Source organism: Eptatretus burgeri, chromosome 8, assembly GCF_056783735.1.
Source record: "Eptatretus burgeri isolate ZD-2024b chromosome 8, Ebu_testis_v1, whole genome shotgun sequence".
In the NCBI taxonomy this organism is placed as follows: Eukaryota; Metazoa; Chordata; class Myxini; order Myxiniformes; family Myxinidae; genus Eptatretus; species Eptatretus burgeri.
Genome location: NC_140968.1, coordinates 63,797,925 through 63,813,116, shown reverse-complemented (window position 1 = coordinate 63,813,116; position 15,192 = coordinate 63,797,925). Strand labels below are relative to the sequence as shown.

The window sequence follows — 15,192 nt, the reverse complement described above, 5'->3', positions numbered from 1 at the left end:
TCACCGCTGTCACACTGTCCTCAAACATATCCTGCACGATCCTCACATACTTCTCCACCACTCCTCTCTTGGCACCCTATCAGAAGCTTTCTCTAAATCCACAAACACACAATGTACCTCCTTCTGGCCTTCCTTATACTTCTCCATCAACATTCTCAAAGCAAACATTGCATCAGTGGTGCTCTTTCCTGGCATAAACCCATATTGCTGCTCACAAATCATCACCTCTTTTCCACAACTTCATGGTGTGGCTTAACAACTTTAACCCTTTGTAATTTCCACAGCTCTGCACATCACCCTTGTTCTTGAAAATGGGAACCAGTACACTTAATCTTCACTCCTCTGGCATCCTCTCACTTTCCAAGATTTTATTAAACAATCTGGTTAACAACTCCACTGCCATCTCTCCTAAGCACTTCCATGACTCCACTGGTATGTCATTTGGGCCAACTGCCTTTCCACTTTTCATTCTCTTCATAGCAGTCCTCACTTCATCCTTACTGATCCATCCCACTTCCTGATTCTCCGTCTCCGTCTCCGTCTCCGTCTCCGTCTCTGTCTCTCTCTCTCATTTTCTTCATTCATCAGCTCCTCAAAGTACTCCATCCACCTTCTCAACACACTCTCCTTGCTCGTCAGCACATTCCCATTTATGTCCTTTATCACCTGAACCTGCAGCACATCCTTCTGTCTTGCCAAATGGTATGAATCCTTTTCTCCTTCTTTTGTATGCAACTTCTGATACATCTTGTCATATGCCTTTTTCTTAGCCTTTACCACCTCTCTCTTTGCCTTTTGCTGCCACTCCTTGAAATCTTGCCTACTTTCTTCATCTGACTATCCCACTTCTTTTTTGCCAACCCCTTCTTCATTATACTTTCCTGGACTTCCTTGTTCCACCACCAAGTCTGCTTATCTTCCTTCCTCTGTCCAGATGTCACACCAAGTACCTTCCTCATCACTTCTGCTGTAGATGCCCAATCATCCCACCCCTCTTTCCCACTATCCAACACCTGTTTCACCTCTCCCTAAATTCCACACAACAGTCTTCCTCCTTCAGCTTCCACCATCTGGTCCTTGGTTCAGCCCTCACACTCTTCCTCAACCTGATCTCCAAAATCATCCTACAGACCATCAATTGATGCTGTTGAGCTACACTCTCACCTGCCACCACCTTACAGTAACTAATCTCTTTCAGGTTGCATCTTTGTTTAAGATGTAATCCACCTGTGTGCACTTTCCTCCACTCTTGTATGTCACCCTGTGTTCCTCTTTCTTGAAATATGTATTTACCACTGCTATTTCCATTCTTTTTCCAAACTCTACTACCATTTGCCCTTCTGCATTTCTCTTGTTGAGACCATACCTACCCATCACCTCCTCATCCTCTTTATTCCCTTCCCCAACATGTGCATTGAAATCTGCTGCAATCACCACTCTTTCATCTTTGGATACACTCTCCACCACTTCATCTAGCTCACTCCAGAAATCTTCATATTCCATATCACATCCCATATGTGGTGCATAGGCACTGATGACTTTCATCACCCCTTCAATTTCCAACTTTACACTCATAACTTTCTGACATTCTCCTCACCTCCAATACCCTCTTGACATAATCTTTCTTCAGGATTACCCTGACACCATTTCTCTTCCCATCCACACTGGTAGAACAGTTTGAAACCACCTCCAATCCTCCTTGGCTTAATCCCCATTCACCTTTCTTCTCTCCCTCATATTAGTGAACTCTTGTGCTTTGCCAGTCATTGTCTGAACATTCAGAGTTCCAACTTTCACCTGCACACTTCTACCCTTCCCCTCCTACTGCCTTGACTTGTTTTCCCTGTCTGCTCCTTTGCCCAGAAGTAGCAAAATTTCCACTGGTACCTTGCTGATCACCTGTACTGGTGGCAGTTGTTGGCAACCTGGGCCTTGACTGATCTGGAATTTTGTTTTGTTGTCTGCATCATGATTTGGCATAGGTTTTAATGTGGGAAGCCATTCCTGACTCCAACCTGGTTGCCTCTTATGATGGATATGGTACACTTATTCTAAATGGGTCCAGTACACCGGTATTCATTTTGCTGACATTGGAAGGATGATAGGCTGAGTTCACCCCCCCCCCCTGGTGTTATATATTAAAAAAAAAAAAAAACTCAGTGGCCCAATGTGGCTTGAGAACACCAAACACCAAGTTTTTTGGCTATATATGGCATAGGATGGTTGGAGTGGATTCTATTTCTAACCAACATTTTTGATAATAGCTGGTACCGTTATAAGGATTAGAAGCACGAAGTATGTAATAAAGGTGAATCATTGTTTGCATAATCAGCTGTCTCCTTGTTGGTCTTGTCATTGTCAATGTTATGTTCTACCTGTTTTGTACATTCATTTTGGCAATTAATATTTAAATCTCTATGACATGCACAGAAGAAAGTGCATGGTAAATGAGTGGCACAACAACCACACTGCTGTTCTGTTCTACATGGGGTGCCTGAAGTACAACCACACCTTATTAACTCCAAAATTTGTGGTGGAGCAAGTGCAACATCTGTGGGCATTGGAACAGGAAGAAGAGACTTGGAAGTTTCCTCTTGTGCCCATCCGTACTCTTCTGGATTCATGTTGGGGGGGGGGCTTTGAATGAAGGGCCGCCTTCCAAATTGCCGTCTGGAAATGAGCACGTCGAACATTTTCTACGAATGCTTGGCTTGTTGGTGGCAGTGTCTTTAGTTTTGGTGCTGCTGTCATGTTCTTTCACCCCATTTTCTGGGACCATACTTGTACCCTAGTGTCGGACATGTTTGCAGTAGTCGTGCACCCATTGCACTTCGCGATAAATTTGGGAGCTTCATCAATAATAGTTGATATTGGAGCATCAAGCTCACCCAAGCATTTGAGTGTTTGACGGGCCTGAAGAATCTTGATGGCAGTTGATTTGCCAATACCAAACAGTTGTGCAACAGTATCGCACCCAGAAAGGCAGTGCATCGCTAGAAGCTGTGGAGCTATTTTAGCATGCTCTTTGGCAGATGCTGCTATGTCAACGAAGGCTCTTTCAGAATGAGTAGATTCCATTGTTCGGCCGCACGTGAGATCAAGTTTGTGGTAAAAATGTAGGAGCAGTACGAAGACGTCTGTATCATCGCACAGTACGTTGATGGCTGTTGCACCTTCTTCTGCCGGCTTCGACATTTCGTCGACTGAGAATTAACAGGGTCTATCTGACATTTCATTCAAATTTAGAAGAAGTCCATGTAGAAGGGCAACAGAGGAAACTAAGTAAGATTATTTTATGCAACCTTTATATGTACCTGTTATGTAGCACACGATATGAAAATAAAATGTTATGAGATAGTGGAAATTCCACTCTGAATTTTTTTATTTCATTTTTCTCAAACTTTAAAAAAGTGTAGTTGGACCCTGTTAATTCTTGGTCAACGATTTGATGAACCATGATTACATCTGCTTCTTCATGAAAGTCTTGATCTTCCCTCTGTCTCAGGACATCGCAGCTGACTTCTATTGGTACAGCGTCTTGGCCAGTTAGGACGAGCTTGTTCTTCATCTTTTCCCTCTGTTGAGCAGTTCTGTGCATATCAACTTAATGCTACTGCTATTACTGCTAGACTGCTAGACTAGACATTCATTACTGCTAGACCCTTAAACCCTTGGTTTAGAATCATTATTTCCATCCTATCCCATATATAGCCAAACACTGTGGTGGCCATCTTGGAATCCAAGATGACTGCCATCTCAGACACTTGAAACTGGTATTATTATATTCCTTGACCATGAAAACCGAGGTTTAGACACCATTATTTCCATCCTATCTAATATATAGCCATAGATATAGAAAAAAACTGAATTTTGGTAATGGCTGACTTCATTTGCACATTATGCAAATTGCCCAAACCTGACAGGATGTTATCACTTGGATTATTGTTTAGCACCCTTCAAAGATATAAAAACCACAAAAAACTTTATAGGAACTAGCTGTGTCGCTCTGTGTCCAATCAAAGCTGCCTTGTATCAAAGCAGGGTGGTTTGGGCCCTGGCCATAACTGCTTGTCGTTATAAAGCATGCTTTTAGTTTCATATTCATCTTCATTGAGACAATTTAGCTTTAATGTGCATAAAAGTCGTCGTTAAATATCCTAATCCATCAATAAAGCTAAGGGTGCATGATTGATACGGGTATATGGCCTATAATAGCATTGGCCCCAATACTATAATTGCATGTTCAGTTAACGATGGTATTTTTGTTCAGAATGAGCATGTGACGTGAGACTGAGTGCCATTCTAATTCTTCAAAAGGTTTGAAAAAATAGTTGTTTGCCAAATTTGGAAGCAGTTTTACCATTATACTCTAGTACATTTGAGAGGAAATTTGATGGAGACTAGAGCCAGCTTTTTGTCTGCAACCAATTATGAAAGCTTCAACTTAATCCACAACCTGTGTATTTGTGGTTGTCACTCCATAGCCCAAACCAGAGCATCAAGGTACCCAAAATTCAGTCACAAATGTTTCCATAGCTGATAATTTTATACTGGAGAGTTCAATACCTTGTGTTGTGAAAGAAATCCTTAACCAGGGCAATAATTAATTAAAAATTCTGTTTGGTAACTGGCACACAATGGCCTGCTCCTCAAGTGAATGCTTGCAGATCTATGGAGCAGCCAGTTTAATGCCTCTTCTGATGGAATTCCCTTTTGTAAAATTTGCTTTCTCCGTCTGCAAGGTACCGTGATGACAGTACTTTACGCTGCACTCTTTAATGGCATTATCCATCGATTAATCAACACCCATATTCTACCTCACCAAATCGTACATCGACATCGATATACCAAAAAAATTGATGAGAATCGAACAACTTTGTTTAGTTATTTACTTTTAGGTTGGAGCTGTTGCTCCTGCTTTGCAGTGCATGGTAATTAAAACCCATGTTGATATGCTGTTACTTTACTGCACATTAAAATTTGCTACAGTAGACTCGAGGATTTTTCAAATAACTTGCAATTTTGATAGACATATGAACATGAAATTTAACACAAAATGATTTTTTTTTTAAAATGAGATTTGCTTTCCTGCTGTGACCTCGCTTGGGCTGACTGTATGTGATGTTGATATAATCTGGAAATGGAAGTAAAGCCGTTTTGAAGGATGGTGATGGATAGTCACCCACTGAGTATATGAGAATCCAAGATGGAGGTGTTGAACCATGCTTGCTTTCCATCCAATAACCCAATTCCATCAAATCACTCACTGCACTTTAAATGCAGCCCATTATAGCCTATTATGCAACCAAATGTAATATTTTCAAAGAAATAGGAGAATCTGGGTGAATACAGGGAGAAATGCAGCCCATTATAGCCTATTATGCACCCAAATGGAATATTTTCAAAGAAATAGGAGAATCTGGGTGAATACAGGGAATTGTGAGCAGTTTTCTTATGATAGTCGCAGTAATTTTTTTATTGCCAGAAGAAGTTTAGCAAGGTGGTTGCCCATGGCATTTCATAGATGTTCTCTTGCTCAACGGTATTTGAAACCTGAGTGAACGTTAAAAGAAATGGGACAGCACAATGGAGGATGTGCAACAAAACAAAGAAATTGTGTACATTGAAAAAGACTCATCTTAACGTTAACTCGAGGGATAACTACAAAGGTGAACCTCAGCACAAATGTGCGTGCTTTGTTGTCTCCACATGGTAGATTTGATGTCATTTTGAAATGCAGATGCGGATGAGTATGATAGCATGATGGTGGAAGACATGCTTTCCCTTAATCACAGTTTATTGCAACTAGAAGCACCCGCTCCCTCCGGAAGCCGTCACGGGGGTCATATTATTATATTTATGCCTATTTTACTCCAAGGGGTCCCAGGATGACACAACCAAAAAATGTTTGCGATCGGTTCAGCCATTTTTGCGGTACTTGGGAACAGACAGATGGACACACGGTGAATTATAGTAAAATGAGCTCAATCATAAATATGTTGAAGATGCACTTTCGCCGTCTTGACGCACGCAGCATAACAGTTCCAGGCTTGATGCTTCACTTTTAATTGCCACTGAGAAGGCGAACAGGTATGAAAATGTCACGTGCAACCACCTTTCTAAAATTTACACTGGCCAAACAATAAAATTAGTGGCACACTATCATTGGGAAACCGCTCAAAACTACCTGTATATTGACCCAAAGTAAGTCTTCCAGTGATTTTAGCAGATTCCATATGGCTGCATCAGTTAAAAAAAGAAGAAAAGGTTGTGGTGAAAGTAAATAATTCGGTGAATCTGGGGAAATAAAGTGTGCTTCAAGCTTCCATCTTGGATATTCCAACATTGATGTCTGTTCATTGCCATTCATCATAACGGCTTGTGTCCTTCACCATCAATGTTTTTTCCAGTACACAAATCTCTTTTCAATATTATTAAATTTTATATTTGTGTGTCCAGCATCAACATTAGTTGTTGGAATGATTTTGCTTATAGCCAATTTGAATGTACAGCAAAGTGAAAGGCCAGGTTTGAATTGCCGTTGGTTTATTGAGTAGAAGTGATAGCTCCAACTTTAAAATAAAAACAAAAACTAGTACTAGACGTCCACAACAATCCTTGATCACGGTGTGGAACGTTAATTTGTTTCTGCCCGCACTCAAGACCATTACTTTTTTTTCTTTCCACCGTCGTTTTTCACCTTTATTGGTTCACGAGCGCCAGCCAAAGTGACCACTATATTCGTTATGTGTGTCTGTGTGTCTGTCTCTGTCCAGAGCATAACTCCGTGGACTTTGATCTGATCTTGATGAAATTTGGTTATGTGTTCTATATCAATGTCTCGTTGTGTTTTCCTGGATGAGGGCATGCGACGCCCATTGTGGATGGAGCCACGCCCAACAATAGCCATTTTTAGGGGGTAGTCGGATTAAAAATCTATCTTCTCTGAGGGAATTGACTGAATTGAATGGGTTCTTCGGTAATTGAATAGCAAAACTAGAGGGGGAACACTCGGGAGAGTGAAAAACCTCCGTCGCCAATACTGCTGTCACTCAAGTGAACCTTATCTTATTCATTAAATATGATGTTAACAGTGCTGAGAGTTATAGTTCTTTTCTCCAACATTTTTTTTTGGGGGGGGGGGCTTGGAAATCACTTAAAACATGTAGAAATGCAAAAAAAAAATTTTTCTCTAACTTTTTTTTGGGGGGGGGGGGACCAAGTCCAAAATTTAATGGCATGATCCTTGGACCATACCTAACCACCCACCAAGTTTCGTCGAAATCCGTCGAGGAGTTTTTCCGTAATACTGTTCACAAACAAACAAACAAACAAACAGAAAGGGGTGAAAACAGTAACCTCCATCCATCTTTGAAGATGGTGGAGGTTAATGAATTATCTAAAACTTGTCGTTGTCTGATTTTTTATTTTCGTCTCAAGGTCACAAGGTCACAAGGTCAAAAACTTAGAAAATTGCAAATTTTGACATAAAAATCATACGACCGCCCAAACTTTGAGAGCTAGGATGACAATATTTTTTATGCATAATCTTGAGGTCATTCCCCACCTAAAGTCTTGAAACCATTTTGCTCTATCTCGAACACCTTGCCCGTGGCGCCCCCTTCTAGTTTGTTTTTACGCTGATTTCATCAAAGTATGGATAATCCGAGGAGTGCGAAATGCCATATAGCCTATATGACATTATATTGTTTCTGGAATGTTCCAGAGGAAGTTTTTCACCAAAGGTCATAATCCTTGACCTTTGACCTTTAAAGGCCACAAAGGTCAAAATTTCAAAGTTGTGGGAATCAAACCGGGTTTTCGACCTTCTTCGACGAACTAACTCCAATAAGCTATAGCACGTATCCTGTTTCCTTATTTTAATGTCAACAGCATTGTTTTGTGACCTTTAAAGGTTATGCAAAGGTCAAATTTTGAAAGTTGTTGAACGAAACCGGGTTTTCGACATTTTGCAGCTGTTGATTGAAGGCCACTATAATTAATTATAACTTGGTCAAAAATTATCACATTGTCTCATCCTTGACTTCTGAAACAATCTACATCATCAAATACCGCTCGTGAGCCATTGTCGTCTTCAGACTTGTTCACTTTTAAATTGGTTTTCTCTGCAACTACTTTAGCGATTGACAAAACTTTCAACGTTGGAGCACCTACCCATGGAGAATTTAAAAAGAAAAAAAGTTACATGATGATTGGATGGAAATTGTGACCGGTATTCCAAAAGGTGTGTTTTATATAGACATGGATTTCAGGGTATTTCACCTATCAGGAATAAACAAATAAAAACATCTCGGTCCTGTTTAAATTGGCATGAGTAAAAACGGTGAGTGTTTCAACATAGCCCCTAATATTTAATTAAAATTTGTGGGTATTTGAATTATTGACAGTCCGTTCTTCATTAAATGGACTTCCTGGAGATTGAGATCAAGTCATTGTTCTACCACAATGCTCATCATGTTTGCAAAATTGGGGGAAACTATTTGCACACGACAAGACGATGTTTGATTGAAAACCAAGGCAATGAAAGAAGTAACAATTATCGATTATTACATTTACTTACACGTGCTCTTCAAATGCCTTGATTTCACAGCCCTCTGGTGCTTCTCGCACAAATGTAGAGCCATTGAGCCTCGGGAAATAATCCAACAATGGTTGGCAAGGATCTATGAGAAAGATAATCACCATTTTTTTTTAATGGACATTACAGTCCCAACTTGAATAAAATAGAAACTGGCAGTAAGAGTAAAACAGCAGTAAAATGCATTTAGATTATGGCAGCAATGTTAAAATAGTTCTCCAGTATTCTTAATTCATATAAAATACATTGCAAAAGGAAGACACAAATAAAGTGGGGAAAATATACCTTTCAAAACATGTTTCGAAGCTGTAGAAGATGTAACCAAAATGGAGACGATGTCTGGACCTGATTTTTCTTGAAGCTCATCTGTACTTGGGGAAATGCAGATGCAGACAAAAGGTGAGGAACTCCTCCCACAGAGCATCCTCTCATCTCTGGAATCAGCTTTTGCAAGTCTTGAATTGAAGGCCCTGCTCTTCTGTCCTGCTGTCGGTGTGCTGGGCCTCCGTAGACATTTCGGTCGCTGGAGATGGAAATCCGAGGCAAGACCAGGTGGTGGGGCACGCCTCCCATCCATTAAGTTGTGGGGATGCTGGAAACAATCGGTACTTAACAATTTGCAAAAAGCTGTGCACACACAATAATAATTTAAACTTCAACCGATTCGGTGTTACTGATACTAATGTCGTTCAGAATCAGAAAGGTCATAAAATTGAGAATCCAGCATTAGTTTACATTCAGGTAATACTTATAAACAGTACTGTTGTGACTGCACAATAAGTATCCAACAAGCAGTTGTACTCACATGCAAGAAAACAATCTCTTTGGAACCACTTCTAGATTCCGAACTACTGTGACATTTTATTTCAAGTTATGTTGATAATGCTCTTTGAGATGACCCGGCTTCCCTGATTAATGGTGATAGTCAGAGTGACAGGAGACATTCAATATCGTTGAAAAGCCTCTACGACAAAAACAGAAAGATGCAGAAAGACAGCGGACAGGCATAGGATTTGGGAGGAAATGAAAGTGAGCAAATGTATTGAAGACCTGTGAGAGAAGATTGAATTTATAGACCAGGACTGAAGAGTATGGAGGATTGAATTTATAGATGGAGAAAAGGACATTAATTAATGAGAAGGTGACACCTTTGTGAGGGTGCACGTATTGACATGGGTTACAAAGACAGAGTATAAACACACACATCCAGGACAATTCACCGTGCAACATTAAACCTGGTAACTGAAATATTTTGTTGTAGTGTACACTGTTGTTAAAGGTTTAAACCAAATCTGTTGTTAAATGTACCTTTTAATTATTTATTTTTTGTAACCTTTTTTGCAATTACCGGTATGCTACTTCTGAATGTCTTATAAGGGAAGGGAGATGCACATCGAGATCAATTACAAGGTGTTGTGGTTATGCTCGGACATAAACTCAAAGGGAAGACAGACTGACAAATTAGTGGCAACTCGATCAGATCAAGTGCACGCCTCACAACTCCAGATCTCCAAAGCAGATATAAACGAACTTGCGTTCAACTTCAAGTTTGTTGAAAATATAGTAAACGGAATCAAGTTCCGTTGAGCTCATTAAAAAAAAAAAACTTTCTGCTCATCCCCACGTCTGCGGTCATCACGAGGGAGGATTCAGACACCTTTACAAGCCAGTTTAATGACATGCGAGATCCCTGGCCACGAATCAGGATTTATTATAACCATTCAGGAATACTAAAGTAGAACCACAAAAACACAAAAGGTGCATTTTTACCCAAAGGACCAGAAATTAATCACAGTACATTTTTCAGGATATTCCTGATGTTTTAAGGTGAGACAATCTACTCTGAAACTGAGCTCCAAACGACTGCACACATTGACTAGCTCAATCACGTGAAATGATAACGACGGATAAATGTGCCCATCGTGTTTGTTATTATTTCAAACGTTTTTGTACAATTGTGTTCAAGGCGGCTCATTTTATAAGAGTTTATAAACAATACTTTTGCTGCATGGGAACAGAAACAGCATTTGCAGAATATTATAGGCAGGTGGGCATGTACCTTTCAGTACAACTTCTACTGAGATTTGTTGCACTATTTAACTTTACTTTATCTTATTTATCCTGAAAAAGCACTTGGCTGTGCTTTTTTTCCCCTTATACTGTCCACACAATCATTTCCTATTTCCGGGTACCACCTTAAGGTTTGACAGCTATTTCAACATGGCCCTCATAGACTGCTGAGGCAGACAGTTACAGGCCACATGTGCAGCAATGATGAAACCCTTTCTCTTTCCATTTATGATTAAAAAGTGAAATGCAATAACAGTTCGCTTGTGCCTTGAGGATATCTGGTGTATGTCAGGAGACGCTACCATTGAAACAATAGTAATATCTTAAACATTTGAGACTTGCAATTGCAGGTTTGCAAATCTTTTCCCAAAGAAATCTGTTGTAATTTACCAAAGCCATCGTTTTATAGAAATGCATTATCCACGTGCAGCAATCATGCACAGCAAAGGCTATGAGTTCTGGGAGGAGAACTGTTTATTTCCAAACAGCATCTGAGGCAAAACATTCAGAGCAGCTCTGCAATGGTTCCTATGTGGGGAAAAATGAACCCCACAATCAAGCACATGCAGGCAGTGTGACCACTCCTCATTTTCATAAATTCCAAGGTGAGCCAATGAAAAAAGCCAAGAATTCACAAGGTTTCAGAAAAGCAATTTTAATAGAAAACCTATACACCAAGAAAACCAAGATGCCAAAGTGAACAACGAATAGCCAAGATCTTGTGTAAAAAACCAAGGAGTGGTCACACTGCATGCAGGACAAAGAAAGTTTGTGTGTGGAAACAGGCAGAGCAATTTAACAACTGCAATGCACGATCTACGTACAATGCATCATCAAATGTTGCAGGCCATTATGAGGAAAATTGTGGTCTCTCAGGCGAATCGCTCACATCTGTCCGGGCCAGCAGATGGCCATTTTTGCCTGCCCTGGCTGTGCCCGGTGACACAATCCCCTCCACTACCACTCCACTCCACCCCCCCCCCCCCCAGTCAGAAGGTGTAAATTATAACAAGCATGCGAGACTCAAAATACCAATGGTTCTCAAAACATCAATGTTGCTGCAGCAAAGATCACCTTTGATCACCTCATACTCTAGTCCCTGGAGGAAAGGGTGGCCACACCTCAAAGGCGTACATATTTCTGCTTGTACTTTCATTTTATATATATGACAATGGTGACGTTCTTTGTGATTTTGTTGATTCAAACGTGCCAGATTGTTTTTTTGCACAAAGACTTTGCCATTTTTACGTGAGAAGTTTTCAGTGAATATATTTTTCTTTAAATGATTATATACTGTCTATGTATATATATATATATATATATATATATATATATATATATATATATATATATATATATATATATATATATATATATATATAACAGTATATAATCATTTAAAGAAAAATTTTTATGTATATTATATATATATATATATATATATATATATATATATATATATATATATATATATATATATATATATATGTATATACAGGAACGTGTCTGTTCCCACGTAATGGAAACTCAAGTAAATTACCACTCCAAACTCGTCACATGGAACTGCTGCCTCGTGAGAAGCCCGATTTCATGGAATCGTGATGCTCGCTCATTGGTGTACACCGCCAGTGATAGGCTATTTATAACTGCGTACACACGTTGATCGCACTGCAGGCAGGACAATGGCGACTTAGCGTAAGCTTAAACCAAAACCTACCAAGAAAAATACGACATTATCCAGTTTTGCGAGGCAAATCCACTGATGAAGAAAACATACATAGCTGAGAAGTTGGACAACAAACGGCAGACATTGAACGATATCTTGAAGAATAAGGGCAAGATATTTGGACAAGTGGAGAAGATCATGTGGCCGGTGGGAAGTGTGAAATGTGTGTCCTTTGAAGATGTCGATGACGTGCTCATCATCTGGTTACGGCAAATGTCGGCTCAGCCAAATATTCGGTTTCGGCCGATTCGGCCAAATATTCAGCCGATACTGTCTTTCGGTGGAGGATTGCCCAGCCAACATCATGGAATACAATGACCGGTTTGAATCCTTTCTCATGCACTAGATGCCCAAGAGTTTGAGGCATTCAAACATAACGGATTACTTCGCAAAGCAGTAAAGGATCGATCGAGCTTCGTGTTGAAGTCCGATCATGGTTTTATGTTGGCTTGTTTTGTACATTACCGGACTCACTTACACATAGGCATTGAGTGGTAATCATCACCACGATGACTGTGTGTCATGTAATTTGTCACCATACCATCACCGATGGTGTACGAGTTGTCTTACAGAGTTGTTCATTATTTTTACTTTTGATAAACTGATTCATGAATTCCATCTTTGCTTGATCACTTTCCAACTCACCAACTCACCCCCACCTATGCCCCGATGATTGTGTATTCGTTTTGGTACAATAGCCGGCTCTCACACATACTTGTCCAGGCCACGTTTTGATATACTGTATCTTACACACAAACAAACAATAAGAAGACATCATGCAGAGCACGACACTTGCAAAATCCATAAAACAAATTTGACCTCAAAAATAATTTATGGTTGAATTCAATGTCCAAAATATGCAACTCCTCTTCAAATTTCATGTGAATCAGATGAAAATTGACAATTTCAGAAATTCGGCCGATGTGGACCTCCAAAATAATTGGTTGTTGAATACAGTGACCTGCAATATAAACCCTCTTCAAATTTCAAGTGAATCGGATGAAAATTGACAATTTCAGAAATTCGGCCAATGTGGACCTCCAAAATAATTGGTTGGATGAATCCAGTGACCTGAAATATGAACCCTCTTCAAATCAGGATTGATGGATTCAAATCGATTCAAATCCATCAATCCTTCAAATCAGGATTCAAATCGGATAAAAATTGAGGATTTTAGAAATACCACCTTAGTTGTTAACCTTTGGCCTTTGTTGACCTTTTGACCTCAAAAACAATAGGCTTCTTCCTTATGACAAACTCTACCATGTGGTGAAGTTCGGTTTAAAATTGTGACCTGCCGGTGACAAACAGACAGACAAACAAACAGACAAGCCGGTAGGCAACATGGGTGGTCGCGACATAATTGCATACTAGTCATACAGTTTTTGACGGATCGGGCTGAAAAGTTTTGACAAAGAGGTTGATTATAGTGTGCATAAAAGCATCGAAGCCGATTTTTGATTTTCGAAAAAATATATTTTTTAGGATTTTTCAAAAATTTTAAAGTCCCGTTGCTCGGCAAAGGTGGCGTCCATAGCAACGGTGCTCAAAATCATATTACTAGATCCTGGCATGAACATACCTGTCAAGTTTCATCAAAATCGGTTGACTCCTCTGGCCTCCAGAGCTGTCCATTACATACAAACAAACATACAGACAGATGGAAAACCTGAGAATAATGGTCGTCTCGCAACCACCCAACATAATAACAAATTCGACTAACCAATATATTTGAAAAATCTTCGATTTTTGCAAGTAACAAGCGAACAAGAAAACTGAGTAAAAACTGAATACTCCCTTCCTTCGGCACCCGGAAATGACATCATGCACGGCTGACATATGGAATTGGGAAGGAGCGGTGTACAATACAGAACAAGAACACGAAAGCATGAAAATAGTATTAGACTGTGGAAAATGGTGTTTTGAAAGGAGGGAAAAGCAAGACATGACAGACTCGTGGAGGCAGAATGTTGAAATTTCACCTGCAATTTATCCGTGTCAGAATTTCCTTGCAAGAAGACTGTCTCAATCTCCTGATTTAGACCCTCCAGGCTGCTCCTTTCCATGGCCAGCAAGGATGTTGAGAAAGGCATGCCAACTTCAGGCCCTGAGATAGAAACCTGAAAGTACAAAGGAGGAAGATGTAAAGTAAATTGAAAGTCAAAATGGATCAGGAAGCTAAGTGGTCAACCATTCTACTTCCAATCATACCAAAGTATTCCTCTCATGTTTCCATCCAGGTCTTCAAGACAGGTGTTCACCACTATCTATCTCAGATCGTCTCCCATCCAAAACCATGATTTTTTTCTATCCCCATTAAGCCTCCCCAAGCCCACCTCTTTCCAACTTTCCAGTTTTTCCTTCCAGAGAGTTTGTGGCTGTTTCCATCTTGTCTACCCCATGCCCTTCCATAGCCCTCATTCGTCCCCACATCCCTTATTTTCAAGCCTCCCTCTATTTTGTATCTCAATCCTGATGTTGGTGTGTTTCCCACTCTCTTTCTACTGTTCCTTTTGTCCTGTTATGTCCTGATCCGTTCTATGTTCTCGGTCCTCCACGAGCCTTGACATTGTATACAAAAAATACATCATTTGTAACGAAAGTTTGACATGCTTTCAGGAAAGAAAAACACTTAACCTTTGTGTTTTGAGAAGTGATACAATTTACCCCCAGTGAGCGTGCCAGGTTTTGTGAAGCAAAACACACATCTTGTACTTTTACTTTTGTGAGGTCAAAGGTCACAAATCATCAATATCTTGCAAATGTTGTTCACATGTCTTAAACACAGAACTATCAA

General features: G+C 39.9%; 1 protein-coding gene across 7 annotated transcripts in view; it reads right to left on the bottom strand.

Moving 5' to 3' along the window:
- LOC147021880 (protein FAM117A-like) overlaps window positions 1-15,192 on the bottom strand; it is a 269,319-nt gene that overhangs the window by 5,904 nt on the left and 248,223 nt on the right. For all 7 annotated transcript variants that reach the window (XM_085892291.1, XM_085892296.1, XM_085892293.1 and 4 more), the window contains 3 exons: window positions 14,378-14,515; window positions 8,885-9,191; window positions 8,582-8,684 (listed from right to left, as the gene is read on the bottom strand). In XM_085892291.1, the coding sequence (XP_085748417.1) occupies window positions 8,582-8,684; window positions 8,885-9,191; window positions 14,378-14,515 (548 nt within the window). The remainder of the gene's footprint in view (window positions 1-8,581; window positions 8,685-8,884; window positions 9,192-14,377; window positions 14,516-15,192) is intronic.